The sequence below is a fragment of the Esox lucius genome, chromosome 12 (genome assembly GCF_011004845.1).
Source record: "Esox lucius isolate fEsoLuc1 chromosome 12, fEsoLuc1.pri, whole genome shotgun sequence".
NCBI lineage: Eukaryota > Metazoa > Chordata > Actinopteri > Esociformes > Esocidae > Esox > Esox lucius.
The window spans coordinates 35,635,488-35,661,653 of NC_047580.1; the positions used below are offsets into that span (position 1 = coordinate 35,635,488).

The window sequence follows — 26,166 nt, forward strand, 5'->3', positions numbered from 1 at the left end:
GGCCAGCAGGGAGGAGGTGGGGGCCAGCAGGGAGGAGGTGGGGGCCAGCAGGGAGGAGGTGGGGGCCAGCAGGGAGGAGGGCAGAGTGAGGGGGGAGAAGGAGAACTGGGGAAGACAGAGGAAGGAAAGGAGACACCAGGCAGGGTATCTCTGGAGGTGACAGTTGAAGCCAGTCCAGAGCGGGAGGCGAGGAATGGAGGAATAGGCGAGGAGAAGAGGGAAGGAGAGGGGAGTGAAGGTGGGAGGATCTCTCCGTCAGCCACCAAGGAGCGACTCACCCAGCCAGCTAACCAATCAAATGCAAGCTCAAAGCCTCAAGGGGAGGAGCCTGAGAAGACAGAAGTTGTGCTGAAGGCCTCAAGCAAAACAGCTGCCACACTGGATTCCACTACAACTACCACAGGCACCAAAACACCTCCTACCCCCACTGTGACCTCTGAACTCACCAAACCCAAGGACCCCATCCCTGACCTCCACACGCCAGCCTCTTCGTTGCCCAGAAAATCTGAAAAGAAGCATTCACCCTATGTCACTTCTGAGACTCCAACGACCCAACGACGCAAGATGGCCGCCCACCTCCACAACACAGGCCCTGCTTCTGCTACAGCCACAGCTGCTCCTGTTCCTGCTGCCACAGCACCCCCTGCTGAGCGGAGAGCAGCAGTGCAGGTTCCGGTGGAGCGGAGACTGGACATGGAGGACAGCAGCTGGTGCCAGACCCAGCTCCCTGAGGCGGTGGCAGAGAGACGTGCAGGGGGAGGAAGTGGGCTTGGTGTGGGGTCCATGGGCGTTGGAACTGGGATGGAAAAGGGAGGAGTGACAGGACATGGGGTAGTTGGATCAGGGACAGGGGTAGTTGGATCAGGACAGGGGGTAGTTGGATCAGGACAGGGGGTGGTTGGATCAGGGCCGGGGGTAGTTGGATCAGGACACGGGGTGGTTGGATCAGGACAGGGTGTGGTTGGATCAGGGACAGGGGTAGTTGGATCAGGACAGGGGGTGGTTGGATCAGGACAGGGGGTAGTTGGATCAGGACACGGGGTAGTTGGATCAGGACACGGGGTGGTTGGATCAGGACAGGGGGTAGTTGGATCAGGACAGGGGGTAGTTGGATCAGGACAGGGGGTAGTTGGATCAGGACACGGGGTGGTTGGATCAGGGTCGGGGGTGGTTGGATCAGGACAGGGGGGGGTTGGATCAGGGCCAGGTATAGTCGGATCAGGGCCTGGGGTAGTTGGATCAGGGTCGGGGGTGGTTGGATCAGGACAGGGGGTAGTTGGATCAGGGCCTGCGGTGGTTGGATCAGGGCCGAGGGTAGTTGGATCTGGACAGGGGGTAGTTGGATCAGGGCCAGGGGTGGTTGGATCAGGGTTAGGCCTCAGAGGTGACACAAGCCCCATGTCTAGAGAGCGGAGGTCAGATAGACAGAGTTCAGAGTTTGGCCTGTCCAGGGGGGCCTACAGCTACACCAGGGTGTCCACAGCTTATGGCCCGGAGGTGGAGCTGGGGGGGTACGGGGGTTCCTACTGCTCCTCTCTGTACAGCAGTGGGCCTGGAGGCGGGGCTTATGCCGGTCTGGAGCACACAGGCCTTGGCAGCGGGGCTACTGATTGGCAGATGGACAGCGTGATCGAACAGATTGAGAAGCAAATGGCGGCGGTGCTGGAGAAGATTGAGGGCGACATGCCCTCTCTCCTGGAACAGATCAGTGACTGCCCCGCCCCTCCTGAACCACCGCGCGCCTCCCGCAGCACACACACCTCACCCTCCCATCTTCAGCAAACTCATCCCCCCTCCTCCTCTTCCTCGCTCACCTCCTCCACTCCCCCTCCACCCCTGCCCACCACACCCAGGCCCCCTCTCCCCTCTCTCCCCCACCTCACGATTCCCCCTCCCTCATACCCGCCTCCCTCCCCGCCCACCCACTCCCCTGGTCAACCCACCAGTGAGCACGAGGAGAGAGACGGACAGAGGGGAGCAGGTCAATATAGCCAATCCCCATCTCCCAGACCAGGAAGGGGCCTCTGAGTGGGCGGGGTTTGTTTCAATCCAGTGACATTCACACCACCACTTTGATTCTATAAAGTAACAATGAAGTAAAGAGTTAATGGAACTCAACTAAAACAAAGGAAACGCCATAGCAATGTGGGTGGGAAACGCCCCAAATTGGACGTATATCAGAGTTTTTTGACGGTTAGGCTTCCTCCTGTCCCCTGCTGTCTGTGCTCCAGTTACCTCTTTATCACATCCGTGCATCAACACATTGTTTCATTCTAAGTAGGACATCAGTGGATTTTGGTACCATCAGCAATGGGTTTTATGCTAGATATGTCGTAAACATGAGATCCAAAAGGTGCAGTTCAGCTGAAGAGTCAGAAAGGGAGATTGAACAAATTTTCTGAATTGATTGCATTGCAGTGGAACTGAGCCCACCCCTGTTTCTAAAACTCATGACAGGGGATTGTGTCACATGGCTCATTAAATGAACCACTGTTTCCCACCTGTCTACAACACATTGTATTGTAACTTGGTATTGTGATCTCTCTGTAATGGAATGAAGCCCTCCTATGTCCTCCACTCTGTCCTCTTAAGAAGTGTTTTCCACTCCTGTCCCTTCTAGAAAGCCTGCCACTGACCCTTTTTGTTCTCATTCCAAATACCTTATTATCAGGATCTTTTTGGACACGTTTGGACTCTGATATAGAGAATTGTGTGGGGATGTGATGCCCCAGTAGGGCAGTGTGGTGTTAATATTTACACACACTGACTGATCATGTCACTTTGTGTTTATGTATGTACCCTGTGTCTGACTGTTGACCTCCCCTCCACGAACACACACACACACCCTCTTCCATTTACTCCTACATTTTGATTGGTAACCGCTGTCTATTGCTTTGCCCCTCTCCCTTCTGATGTTAGTAATATCTTTGTTTCTTTCTGGAGACTGTTATGTGGTCCCTCCCTATCTGCTTACTTCTAAAATGGCACTCTATTGACTATAGAGGTGAGATACCAGCGCCCAACAAGTGCCATTTGGGACGTCGACTCCAAGTTGTGCGCCTGTGACATCCTGTAGGCTCGTCTAGGTTCTGCGCTTTACACCTCACGACTCACTAAGGCTGACCTTTGACCTGACAACTATATTCTTATGTGATCTGTCTGTTTGTCTGCAAGTCTTTCAATAAAATGTCCAGACTCAGATGTGTTTTGCTGTGACTCTCTGATGTCTCCATGCCTTTATCAATGTGCCAGCACACACAATCCTGACCTAGCTAAGTCTATTTTCTCCAATCAAATTGGATCGAAGATGCAGTCCTTGATTTTTGGCCACAAGTTGTAGGAGTGGCGCTGTTGAGCTAAATAGCCTGTCCGAAAATTGTGTCCTATGAAATGAATGTGCTAATTTGTGCCATGTTTCAAACATAGCTGACTGAGGCATGATAGGGATTCTACTTATAGATGAGGCACATATAAAGAACATACAACATGTGTAGACAAACATAGGAGGTTATAAAATCCCAGACTGTATGTTTAAATGTTAGAATTCTTGTACTGTCCTGATGCTGTGGGAAATGTTTGGTAATCCAACATGACCTTTAATTAGGATTACTGTATGCAGTAGTATAATGTTTTTATGTTGTGTTTTTTGTGAAACTAAAAAAGCGAAGTTACGAAAGTTTTGATGCTGAATGAATAAAACCCTCAACCTCAAGATCCACTAGAAGGCTGAAATCAGGTTGGATTCTTAAATGTAAGATGTACTACAACCAAGATTACCACTTTGATAGGGGCGGACTATAGTGTTAAATGGATCACAGTATAGGAATGTTGTAACCTCATCTATAACCCAGCGCACATATAGGACTGACACTACAATCGTTCTGGAGAACCATGCTGTAAAAGCCTGACCAACATCCTGTAGCCAGCTACACATGTTGTGGGTTTGATTCTCACAACGTGGCCAATACGAAAATAAATCTTCAAAAAAGATTAAATGTTTGCACTCAATACCATCAGTCTGGGTGAGAGCATCTACTGAAGTACTTTAATTTAAATGTAGTACCACAACCTGTCCAGTAGATGGCAAAGTGGCACGCAGGCCCATTTCAGATTTGGTTATCTTGTTTAATGGAATCCAGAAAAAGTATTTAAGACTGGAAGATTCTAATCCCAAACAGGGGTTTTCAAAAAAACTGGAGCCTAAAATGAACAAGAAAATCTAGTTATTCATCATCTAGTAATTATATTCAAGTGAGAAAAATTTCAAATCACAATAATAGGGAAAACTTCTTCCCTACCTGTAAAAGCACTGTGGTTTAATGTGAATGCTTTGTGAAACCTTGGGACGGACTTAAAACTGGTAACCAGTGACTGAAAGACTGCCAAATCCAATCCAGAGCAGATAAGGTGAGGACATCATTAATTCTGTCTTTGAAACAAGACAGTGAAGCATAACTGGTTTTGTAATTTTCTATAGATAAAATTGTCTGATAAATCAGTACTTCCCCACCTTTTTAGGCAAGTGTATCATTTGCTGAATGTTACCTTGCACTGAATACCCCTGGAGTGCCCCCTGGTGAGTTCCACCAGTAAGCCTATGGTCTCAATTGTCTTGTCACATACCCCATGCAGATAGGCTTAGTACCCCCATAGGTCCTAGTACCCCTGCTTGGGAATCACTGTGCTTGATGACTAAAATGTCAAATAAATTGTATACCAGTTGGCCTATTTGATCCCATAAGATTAAAATGACAAAAGGGAATTATCTGAAAAAGTACTGTGACTAGCACAGTTTCTATTTATTCAGGTATGTTTTATTTGAAATGACAGTAGTAGTTTTATTTAGCATACATTTTAAATTAATGCTCTGAATGCAGTAACTTCAAAAGACAAAAAATATTGATCTTAACTAAATATCTAGCTTGTGCCTACATCTCCCAGCAGGCCTTGCGCGAGGATGACCACATTTGGGCTAGCTCAATAGGGGTGTTCAAATATTTTCTAATACATTTCTACTTAAAATATTCACTTCACCTATTTATTTTAGAGTACAAATAATGTTTTATTTCTCAAAGCGTTGAAGTAAATATATTTCTTAGAAATTAATGAAAAGAAATCGCTTATATACGTAATGTTTTTCAAATCGTCCACATTTTGGGGATAGGTGGTCGTTCATTCTCTGTGCACATGTTGCTGCTTTGCTTTGCAACTGAAGAAATACTTGTGCAAGCGTGAGGAAGATTCCAAGCGTTGTTGGGAATAGCCGGACAGGCAACCGTCCAGCAGTGCGAAAAGTCACGCAGATCCCGCCACTTTGTCAGAAATTTTCAGTTTTTCATCGTTGAGATTACAGTAGTGAAGTCTGTTGTTAGCGTTTTAGCTACCTAGGCTCGAGGTTTATTTGTTTTTTGATACTACGAATCAGGCCCGAGTAATATCGGATGTGGTGAGTTCTGCATACTTAGTCGCTAATGCTAGCTAGCTAACTTGCTTGGTGAGTCTGTCAGTGGTGGTCGTTGGAATTCGTTTTGTCCCGCAGTTGATTTTAGCTAGCTAACGTTTGCTACGCAAGTCAATTTATCAGAGCTAATAACGGGTCAGTTAAATACGTTGCTAGTTTCTCAGCCAAAATAACCACAAAAGAAATGTCGACATGTAACTGTGTTCCAGATGTAGAGGCAGATTGTCCTTTGTGATAACCTGCTAACTTATAGCTAGTTAAATTAGCGAGCTGGCTTAACGTCTGAGAGTTAATACTAATAGCAGTTACTGTGCCGTTAGCTAATCATAGCTCTAAGCTAACTAGCTAGCTAACTTTATTATAACGTCGACGTAATCAAACCCGTGGCTAAATATGATTTACCATCTACGCAACTGTTAACCATCAAGCTAGCTTAAGTTAATGTTCTTAGCTTTATACATTTGCCAACCACTGACTTAGCCAGCTAGCTAACAACGTATTCTAACCAGCGAGATTAGACTAGCTCGCGCTGCTTTGTCGGCTTTGTTAGAGCATGAAGCCAGGAGTAGGTCGAGCTTTCTACACATGTCGTCAATTTAATGTTAGGTGATCAACTCGCGTGGCCACATTGAGTGGGCATTTAAAAGTCGCATGTACAGTGCAATGTCTATGATAAGGTCGTTCCATTACAGAGGTTTGGTGATGACCCTCTGTAACGATAATAGTGGAACAGCTCGCAGAATTAATGTCTATTTTCCTGCTGCGACAGAGATCCGATCCTCTTACCCCGGACTCATTCTCTTTCTGCACCCGGCAAGAAGCGGCCCACTTGGGCCTTTGTCATTTGCCAACCACCCCCTCCCCCAACATTCACTCGCTTTAATTCTCCCAAGAATGCTCTCCCCCTAACCCCAAAATATGGCTGAGCACAATATCAGTTACTTAGTTTTCGAGCCATAGCTAATAAAATGCTGTCGGTAGTATTTTGCAATGACACGTTGAAACAATCTGTCTAAAACCAAGTACCTTTCGACCTAGTGATGTGGTGACATGTAACAAGCATGCACATTGCTGCATCCATACTAAATAGGAAGCACTGCATCCTACCGGCAGCATCTCTCTTATGGCAGTTTAGCCTCGTACTTGCCTGAGCATTTTGTGTCAGTTGGTCTCATGTCTTTGTTCGATCAACGCACACATGCATTCTCCTTTGTACAGTCTAAAGAATGCTACCTATTTGACCCCCCCCCCCCCCCTTAGGCATTTTAAATGGTCATTAATTAAGAAAGTGTAATGTTGACTTAATTCAAGTCGTCAGTGCTTTTCAAGCATAAACCAGTTTAAAATGACATTCTACATATGATCTGATTCATTGATTTACTCGGTGATTTTTATACAGTACATAAAATGCAGTGCAATCTATTATATTCTGTGTGGTTCATACTATTACGAAAAACCGAAAGGGGTTAAAAGCATTCACTCGGGTGACATGACATAGCCTAGACGTAAGACAGTTTTCTGTCTCACTTCTTTGCCCCAGTCATATTTCCAAGTTTATTTACCCATGTTTCAACTAGCATTAGAGCATCTTCATAACGTGTGAATTTGCAATGACTTTGTCCCAAGTGGGATGCATTATTTTAATTCCCAGAGTCAAACGGGGACTCTTATCCAGGTCACTGTACAATATTCTAGAGAACACTTTGGCTGCACGCACTTCTCCCGACAGGTGGGCGGGCTAAATACAGATTTTACACTGCTTCAGCCAATGAGAAACTGAGTTTGACAGAGCGTGTTCAGGCTCCCCTTTCCTGTTGTATATTTCGACGCCCTCCGCCCCTTCTCGACCATCTGCCATTTTGGTTTTGTTCCCGTCTTGCAGTCGCAAAGCCAGCAACGCGATTACACAGGACTCAACCCACGGAACGACACAGTGACTCGACATTACAGTCCGAAGCCTTTTCAAACCGCATTCTGTTTCCTTTTTAATCAGTAAACTACAGTAATTGTTGTTATTGACGTTAAGACCCACACTAGAGGAGCGGTTTGCACTGAGAAGGGACAGAGAAGGATTATTGGTAAGCCAGGCGATTCAATGGGCATGAGTCCTAGCTTGTTAGCGGTAGCCACTAACATATGTTGCTAGCTAAATACTTATTTCAGGTCGACTTTTGTCGGCTGCTAAGTCATAGTCTATTACTATGCAGGGTCTCTAATGTTTGCTAGTTACTACTGAATGGCTTGCTATCCGTTGTTATGGCCAACGTTGACAACACAACCATAACTTTGGTTCCGCATTATGAGGGTTAGGCCGCAGTCGACTAACTGAATCACTATTCTCCGGTAACCGACAAAACAGCAAAGCAGTGAAACAGTCCGGTGCTAGCTCGTTAGTTATTCATATTCTGACCGTGTCCCGCAGTGATACACTCGCCAAATCACTTATGTGATTAGCTAGCTTATTGGCGACACGGCCTACTAAATCTCTTGTCTCTTTGTTGTTGTTGCCAGATAATTTACATCCTTGTCTAACTTGTTTATTCATCAGCACGGTATATCGTGTTGGTAGACGCGTTAGGTTTCGGTTCATGTATTTGGTCTTGAACCAGTTACTATTATGGCAATTCTGTCGAAACAAATGTTATTGTCACAAAAAAAAACTTATTTTTTGTTGTCTTGAGCTTTGCTTTATCCTTGTTTTGTTTATTTTGTATTTAGCCTTTTTTGTTACCCTTTTCTGCTTTACTTTATCTTATTTATCCACATTTAATAACTGAATCGGTCTATTGTTTACATGTTTTGAGTTTATGATTTATATTCAAGCAGTTTGATGTCAGATTTTTTTTATATGCCATGTAAAGTGCCTGGCTGATTCGTAGGCAGCTGCAGTGAATGCAGAATGTCCGCCCCTTATTGGCTGGTTGTCATAAATCTGTAAATTACTTCCTGCTTCCACGCTGTTGGGTATGACCATATTGTCTTATCTTGGTGTGGCAGTTATTCACCGGTTATTTACTGGTAAATTCAGCCCTCGTTTTAACACCTTGGGTTTGTGATCTAGTATTCTGTAGCTATTTTTAGAAATGAATGACAGGTTTGCTCTATGAACTGAATCTTTGTGGAATAAGGTCTTCACTGTCGACATGCTGAATGGTAAAAAGCTTCCATGTCGTTGTTTCCAAGCCTGTTGTTCACCGTGCCCTTGACAACAGCCCCCCCCCCCCCACCGGGAGGCTCTTCAGTTCACTGCAGTGGACGACGTTTTAATGAATCAGCAGTTTTTGTGTTTAGGTAGTAGAGATGGATTTTGCTTTTACTGATAATAAGACCAGTATGGGGACTTTGTTTCTGTGCCTCTGTCTGAAAGGAAGTGATAATTCTGCTATTCATATCCATCCCCCTGGCCGGCCCCTGTTCTACAGGATCTGTGTTTGGCCGGAGGCCAGTAGAGCTGCTCTATAACCTAGAAATCATCTGCTTGGATGGGTAGGATTGGGTGACATTAACTAGAGGGATGATGTGTAAAGGGCTAAATGAAGAGGTGGAGGGAGGGGTTGTTTCACTCTTAACTCCAGATGGTGGCATAGATCGCCAACACTCATGGTGTTGACCGATGAGAGACGCTATTGGGTGTGGGTCGATGTTTTCAAACCACCTCATTTTAAATGTTTCGGTTTGAGCCGTGAAAGAGTCAGGCCACCACAGGGCTTCAGGGTCCGCGGTCCAGGGGGCTTCAGGGTCCGCGGTCCAGGGGGCTTCAGGGTCCGCGGTCCAGGGGGCTTCAGGGTCCGCGGTCCAGGGGGCTTCTGGGTCCGCGGTCCCGTTGTAATAAGTGGATGTTGCAGTACGTTAGCCATGAATTGTTGATTTGTGTGTCAGCTAAGTTGATGTTTTGATCTCAATTGTCTTTGTCACATGGTGTTTTTCAGATGTCCAGCTCGCCGTTGTCCAAGAAGCGTCGCGTGTCAGACTCAGAGACGAAGACGGGATCCAACTGTTCCTCCTCGAACTCTCTCACAACTGAACTAGCACACACACCCGCCAACGTACGTTTACGCGCACACGCCAACGTACGCACACGCCAACGAACGCTCGCACACAGCTGTCTTATTTATTTTATTTTTTTACCAAGGTCTGATTTGAAAAATGTATGCCCAGCAATATTTGAGTTTCTGAAGCGTTCCGCTTAACCTTCAGGCGCACATGTTGAGCAACCTTGACTAACACTCAGAACATCCTGGCACTTTGGCCTGGCAAAATTAGACAAATTGAACTTTGTTTAATTGTTGTTTTTTGGCAAATAAATTACACTCAAAAAACAAGCGTATGGAGGTGGAGAAAGTCTGTAATCATAACTGTACAAATAAGAAATATAAAACCGTCCAAAAAGAACAGTTACACTTAATGGATAGTGAAATGGAACTGATAAACAAAAGATCCACAATGCCAACACTAATGTATAGGTCCAGACTCGTAGTTTAAGCAAATACATCGTTTGTCCATGAATAAGCTATGGAAAAACAGTGATGTGTTTTTGGGAAGAATTTTCATGTGAATAGGCATAAACGGCACGATCTGTCCCTTGTGGGGCTAACGAGTTGATATCAACACCAGTGCTTAGGTCCAGTCTCCTTGTTTAAGCACACGCATCGTTTGTATTTAAGTTACCTGAATAAGGTATTGAAAAACCAACAGGGTTTTTGGACAATGCAACTTATGTTTCGCCTAGTGAGTACAATATTGTGTATTATTAACATTATATCAATATTTAAATTCTTAAATATCGTAGTTATCGTCAATACTGGTATATCGTGACACCCCTAGTCCCCATTCAGAAAATGCTTACCCAGAACATTTTTCTTGTGCGGATCATAAATCTGTTTTTATTTGGTGTCTGTTCTCCACTGGTTATTTTGCTGTGCCGCTCAGTACTGTAATTCAGAGGGCTCCAGACTGGCTCAGCAGTCTATGGCACTGTACACATCATTGACCTGGGTTCCAATCCTGCTCTCTGCATACTCATTTACCCTTGGAGTCCCTCAACAGGCTTTGCAGAGGGGTTTGGATCAGTCATCTTTAGGTATATATTTTTTTTTTTGCTCAGATTGCATACCGGTACCCTCCTGAGGGTTCAGAGAGCCCTAGCTTGTGACCCTTGTCAACCAGACTGGTGAAGGTGACGTTCTACCTGTCAAGGCCCAGATCCATCTGTGTTGTGTGCAGGTGTTACATTTAGGCCTTGCCGCTGAACATTGTCATCTGACTAATACTCAATACTGTTGTTTCTGCAGGGCATGGCTAAGAATGGCAGTGATGCTGAGATTGATGAAGGCTTGTACTCCAGACAGCTGTAAGTACTGTTTTTACCCACAAATTTCTCGGGTGATGCGGTTTCCTGTTTTACTAAATGTGGTTAGGTGCTGGCAGCTGGAATTTGCTCTCATCTACGGAAGGAAGGAGAGTGTCCATCGCCAAAGAGATCGCAGCCAAATTCCTCAAGTCCAATGTGGCTTGAAAATCTCAACCGTTTACTGCTCCACCTTGTCCAATGTTCATCCAAATACGCTGCTTGATTAGCAAAATATATCTAAGATCAAAATCTTTACTGTACATTGTGTAATTCATTGAGAACAAAATGATGTAAAAGCGGTCAATGGAAACCAAAATCACCAACCGACTGAGGGCTGGATTGAAACTCGCACTGAAAATCAAAAGTAACAGTTGAAATCACAGGCTGTTGCACAGCAACTCACAATGTGACTCAGTAGTGTGTATGGTCCCCACATGCGTTTATGGAGTCCTGACAATGTCTGGGCATGTTCCTGATCAGATTGCGGACGGTATTAGAGCAGCAGAGTATTAGAGTGCTTGAAACCATTTGTCCCTGTCTCTCTGCAGCTACGTGTTGGGCCATGAGGCGATGAAGCGCATGCAATGTTCCAACGTCCTCATCTCAGGGTTGAGAGGACTCGGAGTGGAGATCGCCAAGAATGTCATCCTCGGGGGGGTCAAGAGTGTTACCCTGCATGACCAGGGACTGGCAGAGTGGAGAGACCTCTCGTCACAGGTACACCGCTCCCTCTTCATCCACTGTCTGTTGATCATGTTGTAGCCCTCAACCCGAATCCTTCCTCCATAGTCAGTGTGGTTAGATCAGTACACTTGGTATTCTGGGCCAGAGACTTGTGTTTTTGATGGTCGGGCTTAAGCTGAAACTAGCGTAGTGTACTGGTGGGAGGAGTCTGTCTTTTAGTGTGTATTGTTAGCTTCTTTCCTCTTTTGATCCATGAACAGAGTCATTGATTAAACCAAAGTCAGGGGGGAATCTTTATTTAGCATGAGTCCAAGATGTTGATTTTCCATGGATCTCCAATTATTCCAGTCTTTCGTGCCAGAACACACAGGAGGCGGTCAGGGGTCATAGCCATCCATTACAGTCTATTATCAGAAGGATTTATCTTGCAAAATACCCTTGTCTGATGTGTTCCAACCTATGGTCGAAGGGCCTGTTCCGAGAGTCCTGTGACTGATGTACAGAGTTCCTAGCAGGTGGTATGGGCAGGGTGTGTATGACCCATCAGTCATGGGGCATCACATTTCCTACCTAGTTTCCTTCATACAGAGATAGTTAATACTCTCGTACATTGTGTCAAGCTTAATTCAGTTACTGGGGGGGGGGGGGGGGTCCTAATAGTGTGTGTCCTCTGGGGGGGTCTAATAGTGTGGGTCCTCTGGGGGGGTCTAATAGTGTGGGTCCTCTGGGGGGGTCTAATAGTGTGGGTCCTCTGGGGGGGTCTAATAGTGTGGGTCCTCTGGGGGGGTCTAATAGTGTGGGCCCTCTGGGGGGGTCCTAATAGTGTGGGTCCTCTGGGGGGGTCCTAATAGTGTGGGTCCTCTGGGGGGGTACTAATAGTGTGGGTCCTCTGGGGGGGTCTAATAGTGTGGGTCCTCTGGGGGGGTCTAATAGTGTGGGTCCTCTGGGGGGGTCTAATAGTGTGGGTCCTCTGGGGGGGTCTAATAGTGTGGGTCCTCTGGGGGGGTCCTAATAGTGTGTGTCCTCTGGGGGGGTCTAATAGTGTGGGTTCCTGAGTTTGTCCTGTTTTTTACTGTGCTCTTTGACTGTAGTGATAATATCTGATTGTTGTATAGTTTATTGAAGTAGCCACAAGAGCATAATCAAACTGTCTACCATTCACAAATTCTGTTTTTTTTCCTTTTCTTTTAATTTCCTTCCTGCTGTTGGCTTTGTTATTCCGTCTATATACTTACCCAGAGACAGGCTGTTTTAACAGCTTATTAGCCAGTAATAGGCTTACTAGTATCTATCTTACTACTACAAATGCTAGCAAGACTGAAGATGTACTTTACACTGCCAAAGCTTTTTAATTTCATGGAACAACGTTGGTTTTTCTTTCATTAGTGAATGACATTGATACTTTTTCATCAAGTGAAAAGACGAGAGAATCACGGCAACACCTCTTGATCTATATTACCCCAATAAGCATGCCAGAAATAGTTTTATTTTAGGCTTGCTATAACCTGTGTAGCCTGTAATGTTTTTGTGTATCCTGAACAAATCCTAATGCATGCTGTTTGTTCAGAGGTGCAGATCAAACACTGGTCGCCGGCCTGCAGGTCCAAATCTTTAACCACTACACCCCTTAACAACTGTCTGTCTCATTCGTCCTGACTTATTCCTTAAAAATACACTATCAAAATGAATTCACTCATCTCTGTATTACCTCTAAAATGGGGACCTATCTCTGTATTAACCCTCTGTCTCTCTGTATCCAGTTCTACCTGCGTGAGGAGGACCTGGGGAAGAACAGAGCGGAGGTGTCCCAGACTCGCCTGGCGGAGCTCAACAGCTACGTGCCTGTTGTTTCTTACAGTGGAGCCCTGACTGACGACTACCTGACCCAGTTCCAGGTAGGACTTCAGTACCCATTAACCCCTTGTTGCTTAGTTAAACTACATAATCCATCATCTCCCGTCCCTGTCCTTATTCCACATGGTTGTGTTGCAGGTGGTGGTGCTGACCAACTCCCCTCTGGAAGAACAGCAGCGCGTGGGAGAGCTGTGTCACTCCAAGGGCATAAAGCTGGTCGTGGCTGACACCCGGGGACTCTTTGGACAGCTCTTCTGTGACTTCGGGGAGGACATGGTGGTGTTTGACACCAATGGAGAACAGCCTCTCACTGCTATGATCTCCATGATTACTAAGGTTTGTTTGACCCTGACCCCTGTAGCTGACCAAATACACCAGGGTTTGTTCAATAAAGCCGCTTATCTCATCCCTAGACCCTAACAGAGACACTGGGGTTAGTTCAATAGAGCAGGCCGTCTTCCCTAGACCCTAACAGAGACACTGGGGTTAGTTTAATAGAGCAGGCCGTCTTCCCTAGACCCTTACAGAGACACTGGGGTTAGTTCAATAGAGCAGGCCGTCTTCCCTAGACCCTAACAGAGACACTGGGGTTAGTTCAATAGAGCAGGCCGTCTTCCCTGGACCCTAACAGAGACACTGGGGTTAGTTCAATAGAGCAGGCCGTCTTCCCTGGACCCTAACAGAGACACTGGGGTTAGTTCAATAGAGCAGGCCGTCTTCCCTGGACCCTAACAGAGACACTGGGGTTAGTTCAATAGAGCAGGCCTAGTTACTCCCGGTCTAGTCCTGTCCTGGTTACTCCCAGTCTAGTCCTGTCCTGGTTACTCCCAGTCTAGTCCTGTCCTGGTTACTCCCAGTCTAGTCCTGTCCTGGTTACTCCCAGTCTAGTCCTGTCCTGGTTACTCCCAGTCTAGTCCTGTCCTGGTTACTCCCAGTCTAGTCCTGTCCTGGTTACTCCCAGTCTAGTCCAGTCCTGTCCTGGTTACTCCCAGTCTAGTCCAGTCCTGTCCTGGTTACTCCCAGTCTAGTCCAGTCCTGTCCTGGTTACTCCCAGTCTAGTCCAGTCCTGTCCTGGTTACCCGTGTGCACGTCTCATCTATGCTTCTGTGTGTAGGATGCTGCAGCCGTAGTGACCTGTCTGGATGAGGCTCGCCACGGCTTTGAGAGCGGAGACTTTGTTACTTTCACAGAGGTGCAGGGAATGACCGAGCTCAACGGCTGCCCACCAGTAGAAATCAAGACCCTAGGTGAGTTGTCTCTTTTAGCCAGTAGAAATAAAGTGTTTATGGTTTAGTGGTATGATCTAAATACAGCTTCAGTTGTTGCAACAATCCCTTATCTGGCTTTAAGTCTCTTTAGAAGTTGCCTTTTTGTTTCATGTTCCCAAAAACATCTGTAATTTTCTGAATCCTACATAACGCCCGACCACTCGCTCACAGTTAGTGTCATTGAGAAATCAGGGTTTGAGTCCTGCTTGTGGCTTAATCCAGGGTTCCACCTAGGAATGTTAGTGAACCTACTTCATGACTACAGTAGTGGTGTTATAACCATGGATCAGGTTAGACTGTCTTCAGCCTACTTCATGACTACAGTAGTGGTGTTATAACCATGGATCAGGTTAGACTGTCTCCAGCCTCTCGTTCATGACTACAGTAGTGGTGTTATAAACATGGATCAGGTTAGACTGTCTCCAGCCTCTCGTTCATGACTACAGTAGTGGTGTTATAACCATGGATCAGGTTAGACTGTCTCCAGCCTCTCGTTCATGACTACAGTAGTGGTGTTATAACCATGGATCAGGTTAGACTGTCTCCAGCCTCTCGTTCATGACTACAGTAGTGGTGTTATAACCATGGATCAGGTTAGACTGTCTTCAGCCTCTCGTTCATGACTACAGTAGTGGTGTTATAACCATGGATCAGGTTAGACTGTCTTCAGCCTCTCGTTCATGACTACAGTAGTGGTGTTATAACCATGGATCAGGTTAGACTGTCTCCAGCCTCTCGTTCATGACTACAGTAGTGGTGTTATAACCATGGATCAGGTTAGACTGTCTTCAGCCTCTCGTTCATGACTACAGTAGTGGTGTTATAACCATGGATCAGGTTAGACTGTCTTCAGCCTCTCGTTCATGTCTACAGTAGTGGTGTTATAACCATGGATCAGGTTAGACTGTCTTCAGCCTCTCGTTCATGACTACAGTAGTGGTGTTATAACCATGGATCAGGTTAGACTGTCTTCAGCCTACTTCATGACTACAGTAGTGCTGTTATAACCATGGATCAGGTTAGACTGTCTTCAGCCCCTCGTTCATGACTACAGTAGTAGTGTTATAACCATGGATCAGGTTAGACTGTCTTCAGCCTACTTCATGACTACAGTAGTGCTGTTATAACCATAGGACTGTCTTCAGCCTACTTCATGACTACAGTAGTGGTGTTATAACCATAGGACTGTCTTCAGCCTACTTCATGACTACAGTAGTGGTGTTATAACCATAGGACTGTCTTCAGCCTACTTCATGACTACAGTAGTGGTGTTATAACCATAGGACTGTCTTCAGCCTACTTCATGACTACAGTAGTGGTGTTATAACCATAGGACTGTCTTCAGCCTGCTTGGTTATATCAGAGGCATTAGGTGAGTTGTGATGTGAGACTGTTGATTGACTGGAAGCCCTCCTCCCTCCTGCTCTCCGTTCAGGTCCCTACACCTTCAGCATCTGTGACACCACAGGGTTCTCCGACTACATCAGGGGTGGAATTGTCTCTCAGGTCAAGATGCCCAAGAAGATCTCCTTCGTAAGTCAGCTGCTCCTCTTCCTGTTGGGGCTTATAAACAGAACCTCTGATGGGTCGAAGACTTCTGGACCACCTCTCCATTTTGTTTTTCTCCATCTCTCCATAGAAATCCCTGACTACATCCATGGCAGAGCCAGAGTTTGTTCTGACCGACTTTGCCAAGTTTGACCGACCAGGACAGCTACACTTGGGCTTCCAGGCCCTACACAACTTCCAGACAAAACACAACCGTCTGCCGAAGCCCTGGTGTCAGGTACGCCTGCTGGCTACGCTGCTAGCCTTCTGAACGCCCCTATGGGCTGCTCTTACAGATGGCAGGTTTTCTGGTTACACGTTTGTGTGTTTAAATTGACGGCGCCCCATGGTGTCCCCTCTCCTTCTCCAGAAGTGTTCAGAGGGACTGTGTTGATTTCATTTTGCATGTTCACAAATTGACCTTAGAATCTGTGTTGATGAACTGCGTGTCATTTGTATCTACCGGCTGCAGTCTCTCCCTGGCCCCAGGTGTCATTCACGCTGTATTTAGTCCAGGGAGGGTATTTGACTTGTGTCTTTTCCAGGTTGATGGTGAGGAGCTGGTGTCTCTAGCTAAAGAGGTGAACTCCATCCAGACGGGGTTGGCTAAGGTGGAGGAGCTGGACGACGAGCTTATTAAGAAACTGGCCTTCGTTGCCGCCGGTGACATCGCACCACTCAACGCTTTCATTGGTGGCCTGGCCGCACAGGAAGTCTTGAAGGTTTGTCTACTGTGTGTGTGTGTGTGTGTGTGTGTTTGTTGGGCCCCTGCTACCTCTCTGTTTGTGGGTGGTTTTACAGGCCCTAATACCTCTGTGGTGTTTTTCAGGCCTGTACAGGGAAGTTCATGCCAGTGATGCAGTGGCTGTATTTTGATGCACTGGAGTGTCTCCCTGAAGATGGAGCAGAGGCCCTCTCACCAGAAGACTGTGCCCCAGTGAGTCTGACACACCACGGTGTACTGTGGATTTTTAGATGAATGTGTACACTTGTTCTGACAATCAAATGGAGTTACTTATGTCTGTCCTGCTCCACAGAGGAACAGTCGCTATGACAGCCAGATCGCGGTATTTGGCTCCAGGCTGCAGGAGGAGCTGGCTAAACAACGCTACTTCCTGGTTGGGGCTGGTGCTATTGGCTGTGAGCTGCTCAAGAACTTTGCTATGATGGGATTGGCCAGCGGGGAGGGTGAGGTCATTGTGACGGACATGGACACCATCGAGAAGTCCAACCTCAACAGGCAGTTCCTCTTCAGGTGAGCTGAAGGCACTCTGACAGGCTTTAAAAAAACATGCATTTAACCTATCCTAACCTATTTGGTCTGGTTTAAATCACGCCTTTCTTTAACCTCAGGCCGTGGGATGTGACGAAGATGAAGAGCGAGACTGCCGCAGCGGCTGTGAAGCAGATGAACCCGTCCGTCCGGATCACTGGTCACCAGAACCGCGTTGGGCCGGACACGGAGCGCGTCTATGATGACGACTTCTTTGAGAGCCTCCACGGAGTCGCCAACGCCCTGGACAATGTTGACGCACGTAAGACCCCGGACAGATATGGGGGGGGGGGGGGGGCACTGAAGATCAGGCTTTTGTAACTGGGTGTAGCGGGGGCACTGATCTAACAGACCTAAATGATATCAGCGCGACACAGGGTTGATATTCCTTCTGGTCTGTGGAGATTGGCTCATTATTCATCCTTCTGGTTTTTCCTGCTTCTCACCAACCTCCGCCCTCCTGTGTCCCACCTCCTCTCTAGGTATGTACATGGACAGGCGGTGTGTCTACTACAGGAAGCCCCTCCTGGAGTCAGGTACTCTGGGCACTAAGGGCAACGTCCAGGTGGTCATTCCGTTCCTCACGGAGTCATATAGCTCTTCTCAGGACCCTCCAGAGAAATCCATCCCCATCTGCACTCTCAAGAACTTCCCAAACGCCATCGAACACACCCTCCAGGTATCACACGCACTCGTCACTCAGACCAACACCCCTCTCCTGTGTGTTGGGTGTGTATGCTAACTCTGTGTCTCTCGGTAGTGGGCTCGTGATGAGTTTGAGGGTCTGTTCAAACAGCCAGCAGAGAACGCCATGCAGTATCTCACGTAAGTCCTTAACCTCACGGTTATTGTGTTTTCCTCTTAATCATTAGTTATTGTGTTTCACTGTCAGTCAGTACCGTTATGCTTTCTGTTTTACTCTGAGTCATTGTGGTTATTCTCAGTGTTATGCTGTCAGTCAGTACCGTTATGCTCTCTGTTTTACTCTGAGTCATTGTGGTTATTCTCAGTATTTTGCTGCCAGCGGTTCACTGCTGGTGTGTCTGACTGTTGAGTGCCCTGGTTTCTGTGTAGCTCCGGTACACGGTTATATTTCTGTAACCAGATCAGCTGAGTTCCTGGTCTCCACAATGATGTTCTGTAGAAATCTGACCTTCCTGGGACAGAACCTGACGCCTCCCCTGAGTGCTGACAGACTTCCTGGAGGCCTGTGCTGTCAATCATAACGGCCTGTTATGTTTTGTTCCCCAGAGATCCGAAGTTCCTGGAGCGTACCCTGAAGCTCCCTGGTGCTCAGCCCCTGGAGGTTTTGGAGGCCGTCTATAAGAGCCTGGTGACGGACTGCCCCAACAGCTGGGCAGACTGTGTCACCTGGGCACGATACCATTGGCAGTGCCAGTACAGCAACAACATCCGCCAGCTACTGCACAACTTCCCCCCTGACCAGGTACACACACACACACACACACACACACACACACACACACACACACACACACACACACACACACACACACAGTCGCCATGTCTCTTTAAATGACAGCTGGAATAGATGGATCATTTGTATGACTGTCAGCATTCTGCCCTCTTTCACCCCTCTCTCAGCTGACTAGCTCTGGCGCCCCCTTCTGGTCAGGTCCAAAGAGATGTCCTCACCCTTTAGAGTTCAGCACCAGCAATGTAAGTGTCTCTTGATGTCAAATACTCCTCTCCTTCCCTCTGTCTGCCCTCCTCTGGGATTAATGACTCCTCCTCTCCTTCCCTCTGTCTGCCCTCCTCTGGGATTAATGACTCCTCCTCTCCTTCCCTCTGTCTGCCCTCCTCTGGGATTAATGACTCCTCCTCTCCTTCCCTCTGTCTGCCCTCCTCTGGGATTAATGACTGCTCCCTCTGTCCGGTCCAGGACCTTCATATGGACTATGTGATGGCAGCGGCCAACCTGTTTGCCCAGTCGTACGGCTTGCCATGTTCTACGGACCGCGTGGCCGTGGCCAAGATCCTGGACAGCCTATCGGTGCCCACCTTTGTCCCCAGGTCAGGGGTCAAGATCCACGTCTCTGACCAGGAGCTGCAGAGCGCCAACGCCTCAGTCGGTACGGTCTGGGTTTATGTCCCCGTTAAAAGGGTTTCCACGTGAACTAGCCTGTACGGCCGGGTGCATGTTTTAAACGCTACTTTTTGCTGTGCAGTGCGTTTTTAGTGTCCCAACACAGAATTGTCAGATCAAAGCAAGTTGCTTTATTCACACTTTAAAACTGGTAATTGTCGAGGAAATGAATGATGACAGGACTGTTTGTGTCATCAGATAAAACTATCAAGACAGGTCCCGCCTCTCGTCACCGGCCATGTGAGATCCCCCGCCCCTTACTACATCTCATTGGCCCGTTTCCCTGTATGTCAAGCAGTGACCCCTGTCAGCGTAGACCTGACCCCTCTGTCCCTCCCTCTGCTGTGTGATTGTATAGATGACAACAGGCTGGAGGAACTCAAGTCTCAGCTTCCTGGAGCTGAAGCGGCGTCTAAGTTTAAACTCACAGCTGTCGACTTTGAGAAGGTACACACACGCGCGCACACAGCTGTTCTCTGTTGAACATGCACTACTCACTTCTTTCGCTACCATGTGATTACATACCCTTGAGATAGTTGGTGGCCATTTTGGGGTTTTGTGGAAATTCTAACCTCATTAGGAAAAAGTCTGATCCCATTAAATTGACCGGACAGAGCTTCTGTGTAGATGTGAATTATCTGTAGGTCAACAGGTCTCTGCTTTCCAGCACCTGCTCACTGTGGATGCAGCAGCGCCCCCTATGGTTCAATACGCACACATGAACTGCAGAGTTACTGTGTGTTGGTCATTTTCCTATAATAATGTACTGCAGACACCATGCACGTTGTAGATTCAGACCCACAGAACCAAATGTGTAGCTTGTGAACAGGCAAGACGGGCAACCCACCCTCTTAAACCACCAATGGACAATCTGCAATAACATCTCAGTAGAAAACCTCCCAATAGGCGCCTCATGCAGAGAGGGGAGAAACTAATATGCTCTCAGCTCCAATGTGCCAGTGGGCATCGCCGTCTGTAAGATCCGCTGTGCGGGAACGTTTTGGATTGTGTTTAGTAGGACGATGAGGGTAAGAAGGTCGTGAACAAAGTACAGTCTGCCAGCATTGCATTGCCACTGTCTGCTACTGGAGTAGAAACACTTCTAACGTGGTGTCATTCATACCAAAACCGGACCGTTACCGTGACCCACAAACCACGATACACACGGAACCGTGGGCCCACTGTTCCCTTGCATCCATTTTGCTTACCAGCACAGCAACTGACGCCTGCAGCAGCCTGTCGCTGTTCCATCTGCAGCAACAGACGGCTGTTTTCATTGGAAATTCCAACTTCCAAAATATTGATCATTGATGCAGCAAACACTGTTGCTAGTTGTAAAATGTCACAACCACGACTTGCTTATCAAAGAACAAAGAAACGTGAGATTTGTAAATCTGATGTTGATGCCTGTATTTCCCACATTGTTACATTAAAAGCTCTGAAAACATACAATTTAACAGATAATATTTCTTATTTGAAAGTTGAAAATCACAACTAGAAAAATGTATGACGTTATTGCATTGAGTCTAGTTTGAGGAATGGGTGATGCTTGGAGGTCAATATGTACAACATGATCCTCTTTAAAATGATATTGATGACGCTCAACAGCATCGGTGTTGTTCTTTCTCATGGGGATAATGTGTTGTAGGATGATGACTCTAACTTCCACATGGACTTCATAGTGGCTGCATCCAACCTGCGAGCAGAGAACTACGACATTCCCCCAGCAGACAGACACAAGGTACTGTGTTCTGCCGGAATATTCCCTCTTTGTGGAGGACATTTTGTTGCATTGCCACGTGTGAATCCATTAGTAAAATAAAATTGGAGTTCAAATGCATGGGAATTTAACGATTTCTCCATTTTGGAGGTAGGACAATGTCTTTGTCTATTAGATGTTTATAACCAGCTGGGTACAATGTCTCGGTGTCTATTAGATGTTTATAACCAGCTGGGTACAATGTCTCGGTGTCTATTAGATGTTTATAACCAGCTGGGTACAATGTCTCGGTGTCTATTAGATGTTTATAACCAGCTGGGTACAATGTCTCGGTGTCTATTAGATGTTTATAACCAGCTGGGTACAATGTCTCGGTGTCTATTAGATGTTTATAACCAGCTGGGTACAATGTCTCGGTGTCTATTAGATGTTTATAACCAGCTGGGTACAATGTCTCGGTGTCTATTAGATGTTTATAACCAGCTGGGTACAATGTCTCGGTGTCTATTAGATGTTTATAACCAGCTGGGTACAATGTCTCGGTGTCTATTAGATGTTTATAACCAGCTGGGTACAATGTCTCGGTGTCTATTAGATGTTTATAACCAGCTGGGTACAATGTCTGAGTTGAAGCTGCCACTAGGGGATGGTGATGTTCAGTTACATTGAAATAAACTGCTGTTTTAAAGGTCCATGTTAAATAACACACTTTATAAGTCTGTTCCCACAATGTCAATGAAGTCTAACCTTAGCCTACATTTAAAGCCCCTCACCCCTTTTTCAAAGGCAGTGCTTATATTTACTTTCCCTTTAGCTATTTGGTTTCACTTGATCTATAAATACTCAACTCCTCCCTGGAGAAATGCTGAATAAAACAGTTTTAACACTCCAAACTCCATCGGGTCACAAGTTTTGAGCCGCCTGTAGACTTTGTAACGCACACGGCAGAGTAACAAAACTCACACGTTGAGACACCAGAGTGATTCCGCCACATTTTGAAACCACATTGAAGTGAAGACACTAGTGGTGCTGGTAGAACAGCAGTAACATCCCCCACTGCTCCACTTCCTTCAGACCAGGTACACCGAGACATACAGGAAGCTGGTGTGGTTAACACAGGCTGTTTAAGATGTAATATTAGTAGTGGCTAACCTTCAAGCATCTTGTCAGCGGACAGGCTTAACATTTAGACATTAAGTTCATCAGCCCTTACAAACCATGTACCGTTATGGCATGTTAGTAATGTCTTTACGTTTTGTAATTATACCTTTTAATTTTTTTACAGTCAACTTTAGTTGGTCAAACTAGACATCCAGACTCATCTGGATAAACTCGATTCGGAACCAGGTCTACTTAACCAGGATCAGGTTTTATTCTTGTTAGATGACAGTGGCTGATTTAACAATTAGGGAAGTCAAACTTAAACCTTGGCGCGGGTGAAGAAATAGTCTTCTTCAAGGGGTGGGTGTGGTGTCGCAGAACGTCTTTAAATAAATGTACTTATATTAATTTGCTACGGTTCTGTTTATTTAAATGTATGTTCTGGAGGAAGCATTTGGTAATGACCCTGAACTCCACAAATGTAGAGAACATCAGAAAGGAGACAAGTCCTTATAAAATGACCTATATTAGCCCAGACTTCAACCTGCCTCTGCGCTCTCTGACCTCAGAGTAAGCTGATAGCTGGGAAGATCATCCCTGCGATAGCGACCACCACAGCCGCGGTCGTGGGTCTGGTGTGTCTGGAGCTCATCAAGATTGTCCAGGGACATAAGAAGGTGGAGTCCTTTAAGAATGGATTCATGAACCTGGCTCTGCCCTTCTTCGCCTTCTCAGAACCCATCGCTGCCCCCAGTCACAAGGTGGGTGTCCAGTTCTCAGCAGTACTCCGCCCTCCCACTGACCCCTCCCACCAACCCCTGGTCCTAATGAGATCTGTAGAGCCAAGTTGATGATTTACTGTTTGGATATCTAATAGTTATTCATCTCTCTTCCTCCTCTGCCTCATGTCTTCCTTTGTCTCTAGTACTATGATATTGACCGGTCTCTCCTCTGCCTCGTGTCTTTGTCTCCAGTACTATGATATTGACTGGTCTCTCCTCTGCCTCGTGTCTTTGTCTCCAGTACTATGATATTGACTGGTCTCTCCTCTGCCTCGTGTCTTTGTCTCCAGTACTATGATATCGACTGGTCTCTGTGGGATCGTTTCGAGGTGAAAGGTATTAAACCCAACGGTGAAGAGATGACACTGAGAGAGTTCCTGGACTACTTTAAGGTACTCCTTTCCTCCAGGGCCTGTCTTGTATGATACCAGTGTGGGTTGGGTTTCTGTAATGTTAGTCTCTATGATAACTGGGTGTGTTGGGTTTCTGTAATGTTAGTCTCTATGATAACTGGGTGTGTTGGGTTTCTGTAATGTTAGTCTCTATGATAACTGGGTGGGTTGGGTTTCTGTAATGTTAGTCTCTATGATAACTGGGTGGGTTGGGTTTCTGTAATGTTAATCTCTATGATAACTGGGTGGGTTGGGTTTCTGTAATGTTAGTCTCTATGATAACTGGGTGTGTTGGGTTTCTGTAATGTTAGTCTCTATGATAACTGGGTGGGTTGGGTTTCTGTAATGTTAGTCTCTATGATAACTGGGTGTGTTGGGTTTCTATAGTGTGTTTTTTTCTCTCCCCTGCAGAATGAACACAAGTTGGAGATCACCATGTTGTCTCAGGGCGTGTCCATGCTCTATTCGTTTTTCATGCCTGCCGCTAAACTCAAGGAGAGACTGGCACTTCCGTGAGTCTCTCCTCTCCTTTAGATGGCTGCTGGGCAAAGGCGCCAGCTAAATATTACCCACCGTAATTTCCCCCTTGAGAATTGGGGCGTCTGTCTCTGAGCAGAATGCTGAGCCTCTCCTCTCGCCCAACAGGATGACCGAGATCGTGACCAAGGTGTCCAAGAAGAAGCTGGGGAAGCACGTCAAAGCCCTGGTGTTTGAGCTCTGCTGCAACGACCTGACGGATGAGGACGTGGAGGTGCCCTACGTCAGATACACCATCCGCTGAGCCCACGCACGCGCTCACACACACCTTACACACACCGCACACACACCTCGGGGGGGGTGGGGGGTGGGGGGATGAATCAGAGTCAGAGGAGAGTTGGATCCCGCCCTGGCAGAAGGTTGTTGGAGGCCAGAACCAGAGTCAAGTGGCCACCTAATTCTCTGTATACCACTGGTTTAAAGTGCCCTACTTAGAGGATAGGGGCCCCTTGGGAACCCTCTTGAGTTTAGGAGCCACCTGGTGCCATCTGACGTCGGGGGGGGGTGGTTGTATAGACGGGGGGGTTGGGTGTGGGCTGGGGAATGTATATATCGGACCTCTAGACTTTGTGTATCTGACTGTCTGGTCATATTAATACTATTAAGCCTTTAGTGTCTGACCCTCCCGTCCCCTGATTCTGTCTCCCCCAGTACGACCAGATCCCTGGCCCAACACTTCTTTAATCCTCTCCCTCCTCCCGGTCCTCTGAATCACATTTTAAAATGCATCATAACGTGACACCCATTTGACCAGAAATGCCCCCCCCCCCCCCCCCCCCCCCCCCCCCCAAAAAAATAATTATAAAATAAACAACCAAATGGAACAAACTGTTAAATACCTATTTAAGGATTTTATAACTCTGAAATCTGTCTTACCACAATCCAGAGAATCTGTCACCCCTCAAATCAAAATCACTGCCTTGTATTCTAGTTGAACTTGAATTGGGAAGCGTGACAAAAAATCTGTTGTAAATGATCCCGTGACTGCTCCAGCCTGGCCCTGACTGTAATATAACCTTTGACCCCAGACCTGTCTTCAGGGGGGAGGGGGGTGGTCAAGCCAATGGGTTGGGCCTGTAACTGGTGTGTGTGAACTTTGCCCTCTTCCTCCCCCATCATCAGTCGTGGTGGTGAGGGATGGGGGTTGGTGTTAGCACATTGTTAGTTTTTATTTTCCTATTTTTCATTTGTTTTTATTTTTTCTATTTTATTTTGGGACATACTTGTGTCTGCGCACACACCATTAGGAACAGGAAGTGTCTTGTTCTTTCTACTTTGTAAACTTGGATGACTGATGTAAGAAGAGTTGGAGCTGTTCTGGTATCGCTGTCATGGGAGCACTTAGTGATGATTAGTGATGAATAAATAAAAGATGTAAAAGCAAAATATGTCTCCATCTCATTTCTGGGTTGTCACCAAAACAATCTCTCTACTTCGTCTCGTGGTTACTAAGAGATGTCTGGCTCGTGTCCAGTCTCTGTTGAACCTGACCAGCCTGGAGTGTCTGGATTAACCTGTCAAGGTGTTGTACCTGACCAGCCTGGTTAATCAGAGATGGTGTTGGATCTGGGCTGAACTTCCCTACATCCTAGTTCTGGCTCCACAGCAACTAATGGCAAGCTTATTTTCTTTCTCTTTATAAGAGGGCCTGTTTGGGTTCTTTTCCATGTCAGTACGTTCCATCATAGTCCACCAGGCTAGTCTTCAGCTCATGGTTGCAGATACTGGCAAACAAGGTCCGTTTTAATTTTTCTTGGTTCAATCAGGTCATTTCTGACTGCAGGTGTGGAAGCCGTTGTTGTGATTGGTCAAAAAATCCTATTACTGGAAATAAATACTAGGTGCCCTTCAGTTACATGAAAATTCCTTAACATTGTCAAGCACTTGTAAGAACATGGTTCTATGATGTCCGCTTGGAGAATTTCAACACAGCGACTCATAATGTGACTCAGTAGTGGGTGTGGCCCCCCGTGCCTGTATGCACTCCTGACAATGTCTGGTGAGACGGCAGATGGTATCCTGGGGTTGCTCCTCCCAGACCTGGATCAGGGCATCAGTAAGCATCCTGGACAGTCTGTGGGGCTACTTG

At 46.6% G+C, this 26,166-nt stretch overlaps 2 protein-coding genes across 5 annotated transcripts in view; both read left to right on the plus strand.

The window, feature by feature from the left end:
• The window catches only part of camkvl (CaM kinase-like vesicle-associated, like), a 78,200-nt gene extending 74,999 nt beyond the window's left edge, over nucleotides 1-3,201 (plus strand). Inside the window, exon 12 of the mRNA XM_029124349.2 lies at nucleotides 77-3,201. Coding sequence (XP_028980182.2) covers nucleotides 77-2,028 — 1,952 coding nt within the window. The 3' untranslated portion in view covers nucleotides 2,029-3,201. The remainder of the gene's footprint in view (nucleotides 1-76) is intronic.
• A 2,016-nt stretch (nucleotides 3,202-5,217) lies between these two features.
• On the plus strand, nucleotides 5,218-24,857 carry uba1 (ubiquitin-like modifier activating enzyme 1). Of its 4 annotated transcripts, none has more exons than XM_029124088.2 (25): nucleotides 5,218-5,446; nucleotides 9,391-9,507; nucleotides 10,753-10,811; nucleotides 11,360-11,528; nucleotides 13,256-13,390; nucleotides 13,488-13,685; nucleotides 14,464-14,596; nucleotides 16,053-16,150; nucleotides 16,257-16,403; nucleotides 16,711-16,887; nucleotides 16,995-17,102; nucleotides 17,203-17,420; nucleotides 17,519-17,700; nucleotides 17,921-18,117; nucleotides 18,199-18,263; nucleotides 18,690-18,885; nucleotides 19,044-19,118; nucleotides 19,342-19,531; nucleotides 19,744-19,785; nucleotides 19,904-19,992; nucleotides 21,194-21,286; nucleotides 22,936-23,127; nucleotides 23,439-23,540; nucleotides 23,952-24,052; nucleotides 24,186-24,857. In XM_029124088.2, exons 2-25 carry the CDS (start codon nucleotides 9,391-9,393, stop codon nucleotides 24,319-24,321), a joined length of 3,219 nt encoding a protein of 1,072 aa, XP_028979921.1. In that variant the 5' UTR covers nucleotides 5,218-5,446; the 3' UTR covers nucleotides 24,322-24,857. The 4 variants fall into 4 exon arrangements, with proteins under 4 accessions (XP_028979921.1, XP_028979923.1, XP_028979920.1 ...); XM_029124087.2 differs by lacking the exon at nucleotides 5,218-5,446 and adding an exon at nucleotides 7,305-7,539; XM_029124090.2 differs by lacking the exons at nucleotides 5,218-5,446; nucleotides 23,439-23,540; nucleotides 23,952-24,052; nucleotides 24,186-24,857 and adding exons at nucleotides 7,301-7,539; nucleotides 23,292-23,372.
• Nucleotides 24,858-26,166: the final 1,309 nt, after the last annotated feature.

Coding starts and splice junctions, on each gene's coding strand:
- uba1 (XM_029124088.2), top strand. CDS start 9,391: ATGTCCAGCTCGCCGTTGTCCAAGAAGCGTCGCGTGTCAGACTCAGAG. Junction 18,264..18,689: donor AACGCCATGCAGTATCTCAC/GTAAGTCCTTAA, acceptor TTTGTTCCCCAG/AGATCCGAAGTTCCTGGAGC. Junction 24,053..24,185: donor AAGGAGAGACTGGCACTTCC/GTGAGTCTCTCC, acceptor CTCGCCCAACAG/GATGACCGAGATCGTGACCA.